Source organism: Artemia franciscana, chromosome 9, assembly GCF_032884065.1.
Source record: "Artemia franciscana chromosome 9, ASM3288406v1, whole genome shotgun sequence".
NCBI lineage: Eukaryota > Metazoa > Arthropoda > Branchiopoda > Anostraca > Artemiidae > Artemia > Artemia franciscana.
The window spans coordinates 4386475-4406135 of NC_088871.1; the positions used below are offsets into that span (position 1 = coordinate 4386475).

Here is a 19661-nt window from a genome sequence, read left to right on the forward strand (position 1 = left end):
TAGCTTTTTAGTTTTTCACTTTATCTATATGTAAGGTCCTTTGAGGCGGATATTCATTTTTTTTTATCCGGGTGTCTAGTTCAAGAGACTCAATGCTAGATAATGACCTGAGTGGACAGAAGTAAACGGCTTAAAAAGAGCCCGAGGTGATTGGAATCTGGAGGGGACAGATGATCCCCTCCGACAGCCTAGATGATTCAACCTAGCTGTCAGAGGATTCAATGCCCAACAATGAAATCCCTCCAAGGAAAGACTCAAACCCACAAACTGTCGTGCTTTTTATCGGAATTAAACAAATGAAAATAAATTCAGTCCAAGGTTCACCTGAGTGCAGTTCTTCGGCAAAGTATCAGGCCGAAGGTACTTTCCCGTCCCTTTAATATTATAGCAATAGCCAACTTCAATTACTAGCCAAACCAAAATGTTGATGAAAAACGAAGTCTTGTCCACATTTGCAGACAGCGGCTGATTTTGTTATTTCTAAGTTTCTCAATACTGTACTGTTCTTCAGTTACTGACGTCGATGATCTGAACATGGATTCAATTGCGCTTCTCTTAAGGATAAAACAAATAGTTAAAATTCCTACAACTAGGAGAAACACCTCTCCTGACGTTCTTCTAACTATTATAAATAATTTTTACAGTTTCCCCTCAGTTATACTCCCATTGGGTGGGAGTTATCACCTTTCCCTCCATTTCTCACCCTCTTCCAACTTTAAGCATTTTTTCTTAAAACCCAATGACTCTCTTCACAACTCATCTAATTTATTTCATAGCCTTTTTTGCTCTTTCTTTTTCTTTATTGCTCCAGCGGTAAGTCCTACAGCAATAAACCCAAAAAGACACTAACTAGAAATAAACGAACTATTTTCAGAAATAGTAAACTTGATAAAGCTAAAAAACTAAGAAACAGTATGCTACTACTACTATTAACAACTTACCGCAGCACCAAGCCACCTGAGGCCAACACAGCTACGCACGCTTCTCCTCCATCCTAATCTATTCAAAGCCGCCCTCTTTAAACCCTCTCAAGTCCATTTCCCTTAAATCATTCTTTACGACATCTTTCCACTCCAACCGCGGACGACCTGCTTTCAGTTTAACCATAGACGGTCGGCCGAAAAGGACTGTTATCCTTCATCCGCAGAACGTGCCCTAGCCATCTCAACCTTTCTCTCATTATAGCCCAAGAAAACGGGATTGGACCTAACTTGTTGTACAATATAAAACAATCTCAAAAAATAAATTCAAAGATCTGCTAGAACCTACTTTAAAAACAAGGTCTAATAATTATTTAGAAACAAGTATGTAGTATAGTGCCTTCTGGTTAGCTCAAAATCCCCCTCAACATGCCTTAAAACTTTCAACTTAATACCCTATGCCTTTCCTGAGATATAGCTGAGATTAAGACCCTTTCGACAACCTGCATACAAACTGTGTTTTGATTTTGGTTCAACATTCCCTTAAAGCTTTATTTTAATATACTTAGCATTTTGGAAACCCAGGATCCAACATATCCCCCTTTCCCAATAAAAAATCCTATATGTTCACAATGGGCAAATTACATAGCTTAAAGCCATTGCTCCAAGAACTTTGGGGGTCGTGTCATCTACAGAGAAATATTTATTGGACTTTTCATCTATGCTGACAAAAGAGTTACCTCAAATTTTAGATCGTTGTCTTTGGGGGTAGCGTGGAAGGGGGTTTGGATGCCTTACAATAAATTTTAATTTTTAAATGGACACTAGAACCTTCAATTTTCAATCGAATGAGCCCACTCCGAAGCCTCAACGACATCTCTTTCCATACAAAATGGCCTGGTGAAAAAAAATTACACTGAAGCCATATTGTTCTTGACATAGGCAGCGCTATTACGCTGCCTATGATTATAAATCTTTCCCTTGAAATGATTTTATTCATTTATAATACAAACTTTTGAATTCAAAATAATCAACAGAGAGACAGCTCTCATACTCAGCTACTTTCTAAGTGCAATCGATTATAGATAGCAGAAATGGTTTTATTAAGGGAGTGAAAAAACTGAGTGTCCTACGCACTGGACCCAATGACTGGAAAGTAAAAAATGAACAAAGCCACTATCCCAATGGGCCACTCCAAACTAACTGCAATGACAAATCTTCGTTTTTCAATTTATACTTTTTTTCTGCATCGTTATCTTCAATATAAAAATGCCGCTGACCACACGATATAGCAATTAATGGTAATTTAGGATTGATGCTTACACCATTAACGCAATCAACACTGAAGTTTCTCTCTTGTGGAGCACCAGTTACTAAATCAAAACACGTGACATTTCCGTTCGTATTTCCTGAAATTAAATATTTATTACAAAAATTAAACTGGATTTTTTGATGAGTCGTAACTTCCCTGTTGAAAACAAGGTACGTTTTGCCTGGATATCTTAAATCCCAGATATTAATAATGTCATCTTTTCTACCACCACTGGCAAGGAGATGACCATCCTGGTGAAAAGCGATTTGAGTAACTCCTCCCACATGACCTTCAAGAATGCACAGGGGCATGCCATCTGGCTCACTATTCACAGAGACAGTTTGCAAATATGAACCTACTGCATATACAGATGGCATTGCAGGGTTTACTGCTATTGTTGAAAATATTCCTTTAAACCCAGTCTTTCGTAAATCTCTTTTTTCACAGTCTCTGCCAGGCCGTGAGGTATCAAACACATAGATAATACCATCAGTTCCACAATATAATTTATCACCTTGAGGATTGAAGGCAACACTGTATGCTGAATCCAGCTCATCAAGATGGTTAAATATCCTATAAGAAGCTACAAGCTCGTTCGAATCGACGTTCCACATATGTACTGGACCTTGTTTAATAGTCGTTATGAGACAACAGGTTTCAGGTTCCCAGGAATTTAGTAAAGGGTACCACTGGTAGTCATATACAGTACCTCCTTCTTTCAAGGTCACCACTTCATTTAGATCAATATCTGCAGATTGTGTCTCAGGATGGGTCCACAGCCTCTGAGGAGTATTGAAACATCTCAAAACATTATCTTCTCCAGCAGATATTACACAGGATCCATCTGGTGCAAATTTGCATCCTTTCGGTATCGTTTTCCACTGCTTAGTCACTCCCACTGATGTCCAGCTATTTGATAGGAAGGCATTCCATATTTTGTCTTCATTGTTCAAAGCTGGCAGCCTTTCTTCAACTAGCTCCGAAACTTCCTCTAACAATTGGTTTTCAGAAACACCGACAAGGGGTTGAACTGTGGTTTCATTTGTGGTATATCTAGAAAAAAGTCTATATACATAAGGGTCAGGAAATACAAAATAGCTAGAAAACAAAAAGAGCTAAAGGGGTGAATTTAAAAGGAGAGGTAGTCTCGAATCACTTTAAGGGAAAAAACTTCGCACAAATAAATTCGTTTATTTTTCACCTAAGAATCCTACCAGAGGAAAACTCTATCATTTTACGATTATTAATACATACAGTCGTGGATACTGCTTAGAGGATACTACTTACCCTCTCTTACTGCCTTTTCCTGTTTTGCTGGAATTGTGATTCAGGGAGTTAATTATTTGGATGTTAGTGTATGTTTCACTGTTTCTCATACTGTTCTTTAAATTGGGTTTGTTCCTTATGTTTTAAATAAAAAGCTAATATAATCAAAGAGATATTCAATTCTCTAGTCCATCTACTGTACACAGTAGAACCTCATTTCTTCTCATATAATAATAATAATAATAATAATAATTTATTATCACCCACTTCACAAAACAGAGGTTAAGTGGAGTAAAATACAAAAGAAAAACAGCAAAAGTAATACAAAAGAAACAAATTTAATCACATAAGAAAAAAGACGGATAAGGCGATGAAAACATCCTAGCCTATAAAGCGCTTCAATAGCTAGCTTCGCAGATATATGGTTACAGCAGGATTATAAAGGATACAGAAGAGAAAGACTCTACAGAGCCATTGCTGGCACATAGTGCGTCAATTTAACATTTCAGTCGCTGAGGCTTTTTATAAGGGGAAGCTGCTTGTCGTCTGACCTTGTTGCAGCGGAGTTTGATCCCTAGGCCCCCTTAATGCCAATCAAAACATCATTCCACCGTCCTACAATAGGACAGGGAATTAAAAGACAGATAAATATATAAGGTTCTACTCTGGATTGGTTCATATTGTACTTGAGGGACCGCAGGATTTATTAGGGAGAAGATTCATGATGTAGTCATCAATTGCTAGGTCAATACTAGGACCACTACTGGTCTTGATTCACGTTAACGATCTGAGTAGCGTATTAAAACCCGGCAAGCACTATTCTTCACTGCTGTAAGCTATGTCACGAAGAAGCTTGTTTTTAGTCTGTAGATGATGATGAGCTTGTGGCTTTTGCAGATGATACCACACTAGGCTGCTCTGAAAGGGATAAAACAGCTCTAATTTCCAAGCTAGGGTTGTTCTCGAGGGGACATCTTTAGATAGATTTTTACTGAATTGTGATTAACGTTGATAAATCTTGCGTTTTATTTTTTTTGGCCGGGTCAGAAGTGCCCATCTGGAGATATATGGTATCAAAACATCCAGAGGTTTGATCAGTCGGACAGAAAAGCGTTTTGCAAAATACCCGGGAGTCCTGCTTGATGAAAACTTTCATTCCTGCATCGAATTCAAGCAGTAGAACTGAAGATATCCCATAACCTTAGAATAATGAAGAAACTAAATAACACTTTGCCGCTGGAAAACACTGGTAACACTATTGGAAATCATCTCCAGCCACTAAAATTTTCCCACCAAATGGCAAGTTAGGATTTGCAATGGACCGCAACAACTGATCCATATTTTGTAAGCCATACTTGGGAAGCATGGGTGCTTCGTTGAGTAGGAAACAATCTACCTGAGCAAATTCTAAAGCTTTACTTGAACCCCGTCTTATACTCGAAAAGAATCTGAGGAAAGCGGAACTTTCAAGCCAAAGGTTTTGTGTGTTGTTAGTCTTAATGGCAATAAAGTTGCTGCTATTCCCATACAAGAAATAGATTTTACTTTCTGATTCTTTTCATACAGAATGTGGTATAAAGTTTTATAAGCAAATGTTTTACCGGTACCACCTAGCTCATCTACGAAAAAACATTTTTTACAAACATAATTAGGATCATTGACATCCTGTAAAATAATGTCAACAATTTTAGGCTGTTTTCCTTGCAAAAGCCGATACATACTATCTCCAACAGCAGCTGACTCACAAGGATTTAGAAATTCCAAGCTTTGGTCATATTCATATGTCTCAATGTTTTCAATGCCATATGGTTCCACCCAAAACTAACATGCCGACCTTCTTTTCCGATCGTATTTAACTGCAATGCAATACTGCGATGAGCGCGCGCTTTACTACAAGATCTTCAGATAAATTATTCCGTTGCGCATTCCGAATTAATTTTCCACCAACCGGTTTTTGAATCTTGCCAAAAGAGCTTTTGGATCTGCAGGACCGCGCGTGTCTTTGCTGTTCATTTTGATACGTTTTTGGATTTTGATTACTATTTTATACGTTTATATATATATATATATATATATATATATATATATATATATATATATATATATATATATATATATATATATATATATATATATATATTTATATATATATATATATATATATATATATATATATATATATATATATATATATATATACATATATATATATATACATATATATATATATATATATATAATATATATATATATATATATATATATATATATATATATATATATATATATATATATATATATATATATATATATATATATATATATATATATAGAAGCGTTTGATTGCTTTCCCGTCTTTGTATTTGGTAGAAGGTGGATTCACTGCCGTCATGAGCCTCGTCGTAAAAGAAACCAAATGATCAGTTAGAGCTTGTGAGCATAATATTCCATCAGGTACATCCAACTTTCAATTTTTTTTTTTTTTTTTTTTTTATTTTTTTTTTTTTTTTTTTTTAATAAAATCAACAATTCCAATATATGCTTCTTCGACAAAATGTTTTATTTATACATTATTTTACGTCACAATTTATCATTCAAGGCTCAAAGTTTATTTTTTAACTTTTTCTATTATACATTCATGTAGTAATTCACCACTCAAATAATCAGAAAATGAGTGTAACCTTTGCTTAAGCAGCTCATCTGCTGTTGTTGCTTCCAATGAACGGTTTTCTGGAGTACTGAAAATAGATTCAAATCCAACATCATCCATGGTACATCTAAAAAAGAAATTATACATTAGAGTAGCAAAAGGAAGTATATAACTAGAGAAAAATAATGTAAAATTACGCACATGTAGCTTCAACAAATTAGGAGGGGTATGGAGCATTTGCCGGTCCCCCAGGGTATCAACAGGAGAGATAGTTGACAAGCCACGCTTCCTCCATCCCCCTGGCCTTATCTTATAAGACCTAGAATAATTGATCTAGTCACAAAATTTTGATGAAAGTGAACTGCAAGTTACTTGTTCATATTTCTTTTCTTCAAAAAAGGATAATCTGATCTCGCACTTTCTAGCCATCATATTACAATATTTAATACAATTGGCGAAACGTTACAATTTCTTTATTTTAATTGAATAGAAATACAAGTTGTTTTTTTTTAACTGAAAGTAGGGAACGACATTAAAACTTAAAACGAATAGAAATTTTTCCGTGTATGAAAGGGGCTGTCCTTTCCTCAATGCCTCGCTCTTTACGCTAAAGTTTTGAAAAAGTAGAGATGTGACAATGAGTCAAACTTTAGCGTAAATTCAGCTTAAATTAGCGTAGAGTCAAACAATGAGCAAATTTCATAACTTACAGGCCTCTCCCCGCACACTTTGGGGGGTCATTCTACACCTAAAGACATAGTTATTTAATTTTTCAACTACACTGAACAAAATGGCTATATCTAAATTTTGGTCATATAACTTTGGGGAAAAACGGGGGTGGTAGGGGGCCCAGTTGCCCTCCAATCTTTTTAGTCACTTAAAAAGGTTACTAGAACTTTTAATTTCCGTTCAATTGCACCCTCTTTCGATCTCCTAGGACCATTGTTTCAAGACAATCACCCTTGGAAAAAAAAAAATTAATAAAAAAAAATTAATAAATAAACACGCATCCGTGATCTGTCTTCTGGCGAAAATAGCAAAATTCAACAATTTGTAAATAGCTTGAAACTTGTACAGTAGGGTTTTCTAATACGCTGAATATGACGGCTAAATTGCCGTGATTTAATGACGTGATTTCAATTAAGATTCCTTGAATTTTAGGGGGTGTTTTCCCCCTAGTTAAAAAATCAGGCAAATTCTCTCAGATTCGTAACTTCGGATGGGTAACACAGAACTTGATGAAACTTATATATTTGGAATCAGCATAATATACGTAATCTATTGATATATTTATGATATTTAATTTCCGCTTTTTAGAGTTTTGGTTATCATTGAGCCGAGTCGCTCCTTAATTACAGTTTCGTTACCACGAACTGTTTGATATTGCAACGAGATTTTAATGTACGAACCTGAGATAGGGGTGAAAACAGCCCCTAAATTTCAAGGAATCTTCAAGGAAATTCAAGGAACCAATTTGTATTAATATGACATACAGGTTTTGGCTCCCAAATTCCTTTGTTTTTGCTTTCATCAAATAGCTAGTTCTACTGTTTTTCGATCTTTCACTTTGGTAAGTCATTGGGATAAAGGTGCAAGGTGGAAAAATTTGGGAACCCCAACCCCATAAACTTTTACATATTTAGAATTCAACACAGTCAAAGACACCGATTTTGGCTATAAAAAAAAAAAAAAAAAAAAAAAAAAAAAAAAAAAAAAAAAAAAGGAAACTGCTCCTGTTGGAAGTTACCAGGAATAAAACCCTGAAAATAACAAAACAAGTAAAACTAGATACTACTTCTACTACTACTAACAACTCACCGCAGCACAGAGCCACCTGACGCCACCACAGCTATGCACGCCCCTCTTCCATCCCAATTTATTCAAAACCTTCCTCTTTACACCCTCCCATGAAGTTCCCATTTCCTTTAAATCTTTTTTATGACATCCTCCCACCCCAGACGAGGTTGAACTGCTTTCCGTCTAGCTCTAGACGGTTGGCCGAAAAGGACAATCTTCGGCAATCTGTCATCCTTCATCCGCAGAACGTGGCCTAGCCATCTTAACCTTTCTTTCATTATAGCCTAGAAAGCGAGATTAAATAGCGTTTTTCGTACAGCCTACAGTTTGAAATACGGTTAGTCAGCCGAGTAACCAGAACAATCCGTAGGCAATTTCTCTGCAAACATCTAGTAAACTTACAATCGCTTTTCGGATCGTCCATGCTCAAGAGCCATATTCTACTACTGTCATCACTATACCTTCCAATATTCCAATCTTGGTTTGCACCCTGAGCCTTGGCTACTTTTAACTACTCTACTTTTAACATCATCACTGCTCCTACCTTCTTTACTCATAATACTACCAAGGTGAGTGAAGCTGTCCACTTGATCAATCTTTCTGTTACCCAACGTCACCTTTTCACTTATTCCTGGCCTTAGTGACTTAATAATAATAATTCATTTTTGACCCGCTACAAAAAATCAAAGCGGAGTATCAATAAAAGAAACAAAACAAACACTACACAAAACAGACAGAACAAGAAACTAAAGCAAACGAGTAAGGCCTTTGTGGGCGGGCAGATACTTATAAGTAGACTGGGGTATTTTGCCAGCAAGCTCCGTGAGCTTCGACCCGATATCCGGGAAACTATAAACAGATATGAGGCTCCTATTCCTATACCATGGAGGCAGATACAATAGAAAACGGGAAAATCTAAGAACGAATTGAACTGATACCTTTTTTTATGAAAAATAGGGTAAATACGAGAAAGAAACAAAACCGAATGATCTGTAAAAACCGAGTATAATTTAGCAAGAGACTTTCTATTGTATCTACCTCGGTTAGCAACAATTTTAGAGTAACTTTATTGAGAGTAACTTAATTAGAGTAACTAAGTCTTCTTAACGTTAATTTTCAAACCTATTTTAGCAATCTGGACCCGCAAAACCTCTAAAAGTTCATTCATTTTGCTCACACTTTCACAATTCTTTGGCATCACTTTTGCTTTTGACTGAGTCTTTTAAGAGTAGCCTACGCATAATTGTTAAGGTGCCTTTGGAGTACAACCGTGGAACAATTTGACTAATGGGGTAAATGCAATGGGCACAAATACAGCTTTATACCTAAAGATACAATGTAATGAGCAAGTAACGTCTAATCGAACTTTTAAAAACAGTACTGTCATCTACAGATGGTTTCTATTATAAGAGTATAATAGCAATCTATTTATACTGATAGAGAAAATAAACAAAAAAGTTTAAATAATAATAGCACTAAAATTGATTTTTCTTTTAGAATATTCTTTTTGCATATAATCATAGCTAAATTTAGAATTCGAAACTGGGTTTGATTTCATAACTGTCAGATTCAAGTCTCCCGAAATGGGATTCCAGTTTAAAGAACTTCAATGGAGACGAGGCTTTACCCAATAAGCAAAATAACACAAAATCACAACATTTTGACCAGAAAGATCAACTTTACGTGGTTATAGAGACATAAAAGAAAGAAAAATAATTCTTTTTAATAATAAAAAGAAAGAAGAAGTGTTTCAAATAATTCGTGGTTTTGATCATTTTTTATGTGTTGACCAATATTGATCATTATAGAATTTTTTACAGTTTTTACAAAAAAAACTTAATAGTTGTGACTTATTTGTTTTATTTATTTTTAATTTAAAGATACCATGTTTGGGGCCATGACTATAAAAGTTAGCATCCTGTTTTTCAATAAATGAGTTTCAACCCTAATATTATTACAAGTACAGAAGTATCTGCAGTAATCAAGTGATCATTAGAGTTTTTCCAGAATTAATAAACCTCTTTCAGTCTTCTGAAAACGGGTTTTCTGCCTAAACAGGAAAAAAAGAGAATTCAGTAATGAAATCTTTGGCTGTTTTATCATGGCTATTAAATCTTTTCAGTTTGCATTGTCAGTAAAATAACTCTTCTATCCCATTCCAACATGAAACCATATTTCATAATTCGGGTTTCAGCCTGATATTATAACAAGTCTTAGGGCATCTGCAGGAAGGATGTAAGCATTGGAACTTTGTTTCCCTGGATTAGTAAGCCTGTTTCCATTTTCACAAAAAAAAGGAAAAAAAAGTGATTTCGCTGTTAAATCTAATCTGTTAATGCTATCATTAAATTAATTTTTACACGGCATGCCAATTAGGTTTCATATTCTAGATTTTCATCCTGATATTATTACAGGATAAAGGACATCTTCAGGAATCAAGTGAGCATTGGAATTTTTACCAGCTCAGTAAAACTGTTTCTGTTTTGTTTTTGTTTTTTGTGTTTTTTTAAGAGGAAAAAACAGAAACAACCTCATTGATCTTGGTTGTATTCTTCTTTTGGGATTTTCCCAAAACTGAAACAGGTTAAATGAACTTACTTACCCAAGGTGTTTTATTCTGATTACTCAAAGACAACAAGGACATATGCTATTCATTCTGAAAATTTCTATTAATAAATTGACTGATTGATTTTGTACTATCTATCACCACAGGACTTGCCCAAGGAAAAAATACATGGCTTCTAACCCAAAGGTAGAAACTCCTTTCAGCAGAATAAGGTTTTGGAAGCTTATTCTAGTTTCTTCTAGAATTCTAGAACTGCCCCCAGCCTGCACAATTTAAGTATCCTGAGAAACAGGTCAAGTCTATTTAGTAAATCTTTGCCTTTACGGTAATATGTGGATCAGGTTTTAGCTTCCACTATCATTTTCACTTGATTTAGGAAAATTGGCTCCAACTTTGCCCCCTCCCCTCCCCAGGGTTCTGACAAAATCATACTACTGCTCTTTTATATTTGAATTCAGATTTATGTTTGAAACTTTACAAACTTACTCAAAATTTAACAGAACGACAGACAACAGCACGTTGCATATATTGCTCAATTTCAAAATCTGTAAAATCCCTGAAAACTTTTTTTTTATAGAAACGTGTTGCCAGTTCTCAGCATGGCTGTCTTATCCTGTTTCTTTTTTCAAAAAAGAAGGCAACCGAAAAAAGTTATTTGTTTTATCTTTGATGTTGTTTTTTTTTTTTTTTTTCAAACCAGTGTCAATTCCAACTTTCAATTTATTTGAATTATTCCAAATCTTCATACCTTGTTATTAGCCTTTTGATTTAGCTTTCCTTAGCCTATGCTTTGCAATGAAAGAGAATGTTATATTGACTTCAAAATCTTGACATACTAAAATTGCCTTGAATAAGCATTATCCTATGAGGCTATGTAATTACAACTAGCGAATTGCGAAAAAAAGTGTTGAGTGTAAACCTTGGTTTGGTCCCCTCATTTACTTGGGCTGCTTCTACCGAGTACTCGCCAGGAACACTAGAACAAAGCTGTGCTGTAACTTCATCCATAGTAAATCTAAAAATGATGTTTATATATTAGGGCTGTATAGTGCAAATAGGAATGAAAATGTACCCTAGGTTAAGTAGATAGAGAAGGCCTTTCAACCATAGCATCTAAAATAATGACTAACTGAGAGCATGTTCAAATCTCACTCCTTTGTTTATATAGATATTTGTTATTGCAAGATGCAAAGTAAATGAATAACGACGATAAGTTACCAGTTTTTGCTGCATTTGTTTCACTAGAGGAAAAAAAAATAAAAGAGGCATTGTCAGAAAAGCAACCATGATATCTGGAAAGAGCTTAAAATAAGGAATCTAATGGTGTTACTTTTAAATTATTTGTGCACTTTAGAAGTGGTCCACTGCTCGACTGATACCAAGAAATGTTATTTAGAACTATGTGAGACCATATAGAGGGGGGGGGGGCATATATCCTGCATGCTCAATTTCAAAAGCAGCAAAAAGCATGAAAACTTTTTTCTTTTATATAAGCAAGTTGCCAGTTCTCAGCATGGCAGTCTTCTCTTGTTTCTTTTTTCCAAAAATCAGGCAACTGAAAGAGGTTATTTGTTATTATCCTGGAATTTTTGTTTTTTTTTTTTAACCAAAACAGTGTCAATACTGACTTTCAAATTACTTGAATTACTTCAACTTTTCATACCTTATCACCAATGTTTTTAATTTAGCTTTCTTATGCTTTGCAATGACATACAAATGCCATGTTTACTTCTACATCTTGACATGCTAAAGATTGCCTTGAACACGGTGATGTCCAAACTAAAGATCAAAATCTATCATTGTCTAGAATTAATTTAAAGCTGCAATATAGGAAAAGTAGCTACCTTCCAGGATGTTACTGTGTTAGACTCCAAAAGAATGACAGAAAAGACATGCACCACGAGATGATAAACAACAAAGAAATATAGATATCAATTTAGGGGTTCGGCTTCTTCTAAAGGAAACATGCTAATAAAATAAAAGGGGTACCATCATTGGTACCCCTTTTATATTAAATATAAGGGGTACCATATATGGTACCCCTTAATGTTCCTCATTTTATGCTCTTTCTGGATATCATGGTTCCTTTTCTGACAATACACACTCCATCCTCTGATGGTCGGAATCCATCCATATATAGCCTTAGTGATGGCCGAGAGAAGGAATTTCCTATGCTTTCCTTTTGGTACCAAGACCCTGACTGTTTTTATTATGTTTAATTATGTTCCATCCTCCCCAAACCCTACCTTCCCTCCTGCAGTAGACCATCCCATATAAAATCCCCAAACTGACTCCCATCCCTGCCAAACAGGAAAGATATTGGAAATTTTTTTTGAGTTTTGTTGAGTTATATAATAGCCAGAAAAATTAGTCATTAATTTTATTGTTATGTATTTTTTTTTTACTTTTTAACTAAGTTTTGACCCATCATATTTTTTTATGTATTTCATTATTTTTATTGTTATCTATTTATTTTTTAGTTTTGACTTTTTAACTAAGTGTTGACTCTTTCATGTTTGACATGGATGTCAAGTTTTGTCAATGACAAAACTAAACATATATATATATATATATATATATATATATATATATATATATATATATATATATATATATATATATATATATATATATATATATATATATATATATATATATATATATATATATATATATATGTTTAGTTTTGTCATTGACAAAACTTGACATCCATGTCAAACATGAAAGAGTCAACACTTAGTTAATGTTGACTCTATATATATATATATATATATATATATATATATATATATATATATATATATATATATATATATATATATATATATATATATATATATATATATATATATATATATATATATATATATATATATATATATATATATATATATATATATATATATATATATATATATATATATATATATATATATATATATATATATATATATATATATATATATATATATATATATATATATATATATATATATATATATATATATATATATATATATATATATATATATATATATATATATATATATATATATATATATATATATATATATATATATATATATATATATATATATATATATATATATATATATATATATATATATATATATATATATATATATATATATATATATATATATATATATATATATATATATATATATATATATATATATATATATATATATATATATATATATTTACTAGTGCTTGTTTAACATAAAATTCAAATCGGCAACCATGCTGTGATACAAATTTTTAAATAAAACTCTATTCTATGCTTTAGAAGTAGTCAACCACTAAACCAACACCAAATTATATCATTTAGGGGGACCAAAATATATGAGACCATCAAGGGGAAGGAAATTGCATTGTCCGAAACACAAATACAATATTTGAAACACCATAAAACGAAGGATATGATAATTCTGCTTTCGTTTTATTAACACGTTGCCTTCTATAAAGCCATTAATCTAGGATATTACCAAATCTAGTTTTAAAAACTTCCATTTTTAAATTGATATTCACTTAAAAAAAAATTTTCAAAACAGGACTTCTTTTCTAAGAAAAGAAGGACATTTGTTTCTTTGGCAATTCTAGCAGCTCAATTTTTCAAATAAAAACATTATAACAGACAAAGTTAATTTTATAAAAAAAGTAACAAGAACAAGTTGGTTTTATTAATAGCAATATACACACTAATTAGATAAGCTGTGATGTCAATGAGCACCATGGTAATGTGATATTGTATCTAAATACATAGTATTAAATAACAGCCTAATTAGGAAGAAAAAAAGTTTGTGTGTGATAATTGCAAGTTAGCTTAGTATTACTTAATTAATATTAATTAAATATTAATTACTTAATTATTAATTACTTAATTACTTAAATTAAATATTAATTAATTAATATTGTTAGCTAACATTAATAAATTGACACCTGTTCAAAGTTGGCATAAAACAGATAAATGACCTAAAAAAAGACCTATTTGAACAACTGTATCAGACTATATCACATAGCATGAACTCCTGTTCTAACAAGCAAAATGTTATACATCTTATTAAAAAATGTAAGTTTTCAATACTATTTCAAGTTCTGCTGAGGAAACATGAAATTGTAAGAGCTTTATATTGGTTAGACACACAACAGAGGAGAAATTCAAATATTTTGTAAAACGAGGGAGGAGAGGTGAAAACAGAGGATATTTGTTAACCCTGGGTTTGTCATGAAAAATATTGTGTTCTTGTGAAAAGTATGGTTGATTCATAATTTTTTCTAAACAAATCTGAAAAAATATATGCAAGATTCCATAACTCACACAGGGACAAGGTGAACAAACTACCCAATTCCTTTTTTTAGCTCTTTAAATACAATAATCAATTCACATGCCTATGCGACCCCCTCCCCTGATGTTCCCATGTATAGCCCAAGGAATAGGGTCTATAGAAAAAAGAAAAACCTAAAATAATAAAATTCTTACTACTACTACTAACAACTCACCACAGCACCAAGCCGCCTGAGACCAACACAGCCATGCACACTTCTCCATTCCAATCGGTTCAAAACCTCCCTCTTTATACCCTCCCAGGAAGTTCCAATTACCTCTAAATCTTTCTTTATGACATCCCCCACCCAGAAGAGGACAACATGCTTTCCATTTAGCCCTAAACAGTTGGCCCAAAAAAACAATCTTTGGTAGTCTGTGATCTTTCATCTTGAGATTGTGCCCTAGCCATACTTAAAATAATATGCAGGATGTATCTACTAATCAGACTATCATGTATCCTTCCATTATTATTCACTTTTTAAATCATTTCAAATTATATTTTGGTCACCTACATACTCAATCATACTTAAGATAACCAGTTAGATATAGGAGCTAGGCTATACCACAGGTGTGACTAGAGCAATGGAAGAATAAACAAATATGAAATATATATATATTTAATATATTTAATAATAAGAAACATATATATATATATCACATACTTATAACCATGGCCATAATAGGTCTGTTGTGATACATCTCCATAATTTGTATGGGAAATTAAAAGTTAAAACCCCTAAACCCCTGTCTCACATGGGATGAAAATCTCTAATCTTGTTATTCCTGTAAAAAGAGATTTGTCAGGGAGCCCCTTCTTCATCTCCTTTAAATTGTGGCCCACAATATAAAGTGTAATTGTGGCCCAAACAGTATTAGAGCCAAATTTTCTGAATCTCAGGATTGATGTGTTGACTTTGAATTAATACAGATCATATGTTTAATTTAAGCTGGTCTTTTGCTGCATGGAAGAGAATTTGGTAAATGCTTAGTTTCATCACAAGCTGTCTAAAGTGTGTATTACTGCATATATCAAGATTCTGATGATTGCATATTGTTTCTTTGTCATTATTAGAGAAGTGCATCCATTTCTGGTTGAACCTACTCCTCAATGGGGCAAACTAAAAATACATAAAGTGGGCTTGCCTACAAGGGGATTAGCATGGGCAGATAAATGGCTTCTATCCTTCAACATCTCAAAGTGCGTCACTCTTCATTTCAGCCATGGTAATCTGCAGCACCAGTAAACTATGTACAACAGCAAAACATCATTGACAGTCTTGTTTCCTACTTCTAGTAGTGGTAGAGACCTGGGAGTCCTGTTGGATGATAGCTTAAAATTCCACGAGCACACTGCCCAAGCAGTTTTGAAAGCAAATGCAAATTTGGGACTCCTGAAGAGAACCATCAGTAGTTGATCCTCCACAGTTTCTCTGAAATTATATAAAGCTCTGGTCAAGCCAATCCTAGATTTTGGAACATGTCTTGCTGGTCCTTTTTACAAGAGTGACATCCAGCTTGTTGAGGGTGTCCAGAGGAGAGCCACCAAATGCATCAACAGTTTATGCAGTCAGCCCTACTGCAGAAGATTAAAATCTGTTAACCTCCCAACACTTGGTTTTCAGCATAGGCGTAATGACATGCTGCTCACCTACAGGTACCTCCAGCAAGCAGATCAGAAGCTGTTCACTTTCTCTCCCCACCAAAAGCAAACACAAAGACTTTCCAAAAAGCTGTTCAAATCCAGCATTAGCACCAAAGTCTGACTAGATTTTTTCAGCCAGCAAGTGGTGAAAATTTGGAACCAACTAAGCCAAGAGACAGTCTTGGCAACCTTGCCCAAGGAATTCAAAAACAGGCTCAACAAGGAATGGGAGGCCAAACCATGGAGATTCAAGTGGGAAAACCCCTCCCAGCCCTCACTACCATAACAGTCGTTGAAGAAAATAGAGAGTTAGCTTGGAGGATGATGCAGCTTGTCATACCCAACCATCTCACACACTCTATCCAAAGTTGCTGTTGTGTGGCAGTGCCATCTCTAAATCGCTGGAGAATGGTCCTTGAACCATACATACCATGTGATCACTGTTACCAAGTGGGCTTAAATTGCATCTCTCCAGCACTCTCTAGTCCCTATGGTTTGTTGCTTGACCTTAGCACAGCAACCAGATCTATCAGCACCATCAACTATGGAGCATCACAGTTCTCACAACTAATTTGCTCCAAAGTGCGAATTAAGGTAATTAAGGTAATTAACAAATCTTCTATGCTTGAGACTAACATATTGTGTTCTATATTTTTTATTCCTCCTTCTGGTTTTCTTCATGCAGGATTACAGTCAGCAGAGGGAGGTTTTAATCACTACTGCAGTTCGATTTATTTCTTTCCACAGAATTTACTATTCCTTAGATTAGATCAGGGTCAATGTTGGTATTACTGGAACAATTGTTTGGGGTCATGAAACTATTGTTAATAGATGCATTTTGACTTTTTGAACATCTTTTCTCTCTTGCAAAACTACCACAAACTCACCATTATAGAGTTATTATATATTTGCACATTAGGGGGGGAGGGGGGTAAAACATAGCATATATTAAATACAGCAATGGTTAGTTTATGTATTTAATATATGCTATGCTTTACCCTCACCCCCTAATGTGCAAATATATAGCCCAAATTTGTTTCTAAACTATTACAGATCTGTGATTTCAAATATCCAATATACAAAAACAGAGGTAAAATTCTAGTTAATTGACTTCTTGCTATCTTAAAAAGGGTTTAGGTTAGGAAAATGAAGCTTTTAGGGATGCATCTACAGGCTAAAGTATGTCCCAGGAAGGTATCTTGAAGCAACTACCTTCACTCCTTCTCCCTCTAGAGGGCCCTGACCTTTGATGGCCTTTAAAAATATGAAAAGTGAAACCTTAGAACATAGATCTTCTGCTTAATTGAAAGTACAACAAAATTGTTTTCAGCTTCATAACTTTGCTCAATTCCATTTTGTAAGATTTTAAAGATTTGCAAATACATTTCCATAATTTTGAAAAAAAAAACAACATTGATATGGCTCAAAATTCTACTCAAATAACAGGACTTGCATTTTCAGAACTAAGGGCAGAGAAAAAGCAACTAGTAACTGAAAATTAAGGTAAAATGTTGTTTTGTCAAAATTCCAATAGGTATAGACCTGTCATGTAGGCAAATTTCATGGCCCTCTAGAGGGAGAAGGAGAGGAGGTAAGTACTTTAAAATACCTTCCTGGGACATGCTTTAGCCTGTAGACTCATCCCTGAAAGTTTCATTTTCCTAACCTAAACCCTTTCTGAGATAGCAAAAATGTCAAATAAATAGAATTTTATCAAGAAGTCAATTAACTAGAATTTTACCAATGGAAATGATTGCAATTCTATAGGCTAGGTATAAATACAAGAATATTTGGGCCAGAATAACTCCATAACAGTGAGTTTGAAGTAGTTTTGCAAGAGAGAAAAGATGTCCAAAAAGTCAAAATGCATCTATTAACAATAGTTTCATGACCCCAAACAATTGTTCCAGTAATACCAACATTGACCTAGATTAGTGCTGTGAACCAAAAAGTGGGCCAAATCCTTTGTTGAACAAGCACAAAATATACTTGACAATGTTTTATCCCCAAATCTGATAGAGCTTTTACCTTCTGACCATACCATACCATAGCCTACATTTTGCAATATCATACTCTTTTGCTCCATCTTAATAGCCTAGGGTACCCAGAAATTCATTCAATTTTGATAAATCATGAACAGATAATGCATTTGAAATATATAATTTGGACATATTTGAGGATCAAATCTCGATTCCTTACATTATAACAACATCTAAGTTTGAGTACCTTCAGTTATAGCAACATCATAACATCATTTCGTGACTAATAAAGCGACATGTTTTTGAAGTTCAAAAACTCCACAATAAACAGCGTTACCATTTCAATAATTTTTAATGCCACTCTGGGTGGCGAAATAGTGTCACCTTCACATAAACAGTGTCGATCCTTTCCCTCAATTCTTGAACAATAATGTACCAAGTAGAGGCACTGGCGTATGATAAGATGATTACCGGTGTTGATTTGGTGTGTCGTACCTTGGTAGTGACCTAAGTCGTCATCATTAAGTACAAAGATGTTGCGGAATTCCCAGAGAAAATCCTCTAAAATAGAACGGAAGGGAATATCCAGATGGTCCATTTTGGAAAAGGCCAAAAACTTATTCTTTGATACATCCCTCCAACCTATTAGTACATAAACTATCTGTTGGAAGGAGCCTTTCAAAGAACAAACCAACTGGCTTACCATTCAACGGAAAAACCGTGGATCTGGATCAAATTCACATGACAGAAGATGCAATCGTGATTTCCTAGCAGAAACCAAAAATCTGAGCAGTTAACCGGCCAAAGTCTAGCCTTTATATCTCTAACTTAAACTATTTGGGACGGAACCGACCTTCTTCATGAAAGGAAGGCCAATCAAAAGCGGATAAGACAAATTTGGCAACGACAAAAAAAATTCTTTAAAACTACTGCCGAAAAGGGAAAGTTGCAGCACAACATCTCCTTTGATACGCAGGAGGCCCAGAAAAGTGCGAGTTCCTGTACTTTGCACTTTTATATATATAACAACTCCAGTGGCAGATTGACAAAGTTTGGCTCACTGATAAGATTGCATTCCGCTCCTGTATCATAGAAAGTCGGCACCTCAATTCCGCAAAAATTTACACTTACAAAAGACAACGACGGACTATGAGCTACTGAATAAACCATTTACTGAC

General features: G+C 34.1%; 1 protein-coding gene across 3 annotated transcripts; it reads right to left on the reverse strand.

Annotated features, from left to right (window-relative positions):
* Nucleotides 1-1999: 1999 nt before the first annotated feature.
* LOC136030910 (telomerase Cajal body protein 1-like) lies at nt 2000-18823 on the reverse strand. 3 transcript variants are annotated; one of them, XM_065710007.1, is made up of 4 exons: nt 18731-18823; nt 11431-11526; nt 6180-6275; nt 2000-3285 (listed from the first exon to the last, which is right to left on the reverse strand). In XM_065710007.1, exons 2-4 carry the CDS (start codon nt 11517-11519, stop codon nt 2097-2099), a joined length of 1374 nt encoding a protein of 457 aa, XP_065566079.1. In that variant the 5' UTR covers nt 11520-11526; nt 18731-18823; the 3' UTR covers nt 2000-2096. The 3 variants fall into 3 exon arrangements, with proteins under 3 accessions (XP_065566079.1, XP_065566081.1, XP_065566082.1); XM_065710009.1 differs by having other exon boundaries at nt 18704-18791; XM_065710010.1 differs by lacking the exon at nt 11431-11526 and having other exon boundaries at nt 18731-18802.
* Between the last annotated feature and the right edge of the window lie 838 nt (nt 18824-19661).

Coding starts and splice junctions, on each gene's coding strand:
- LOC136030910 (XM_065710007.1), bottom strand. CDS start 11,519: ATGGATGAAGTTACAGCACAGCTTTGTTCTAGTGTTCCTGGCGAGTAC. Junction 6,276..11,430: donor AATGAGGGGACCAAACCAAG/GTTTACACTCAA, acceptor TTTCTTTTTTAG/ATGTACCATGGATGATGTTG. Junction 3,286..6,179: donor GATGAGCTGCTTAAGCAAAG/GTTACACTCATT, acceptor ACTTTTTTCTAG/ATATACCACAAATGAAACCA.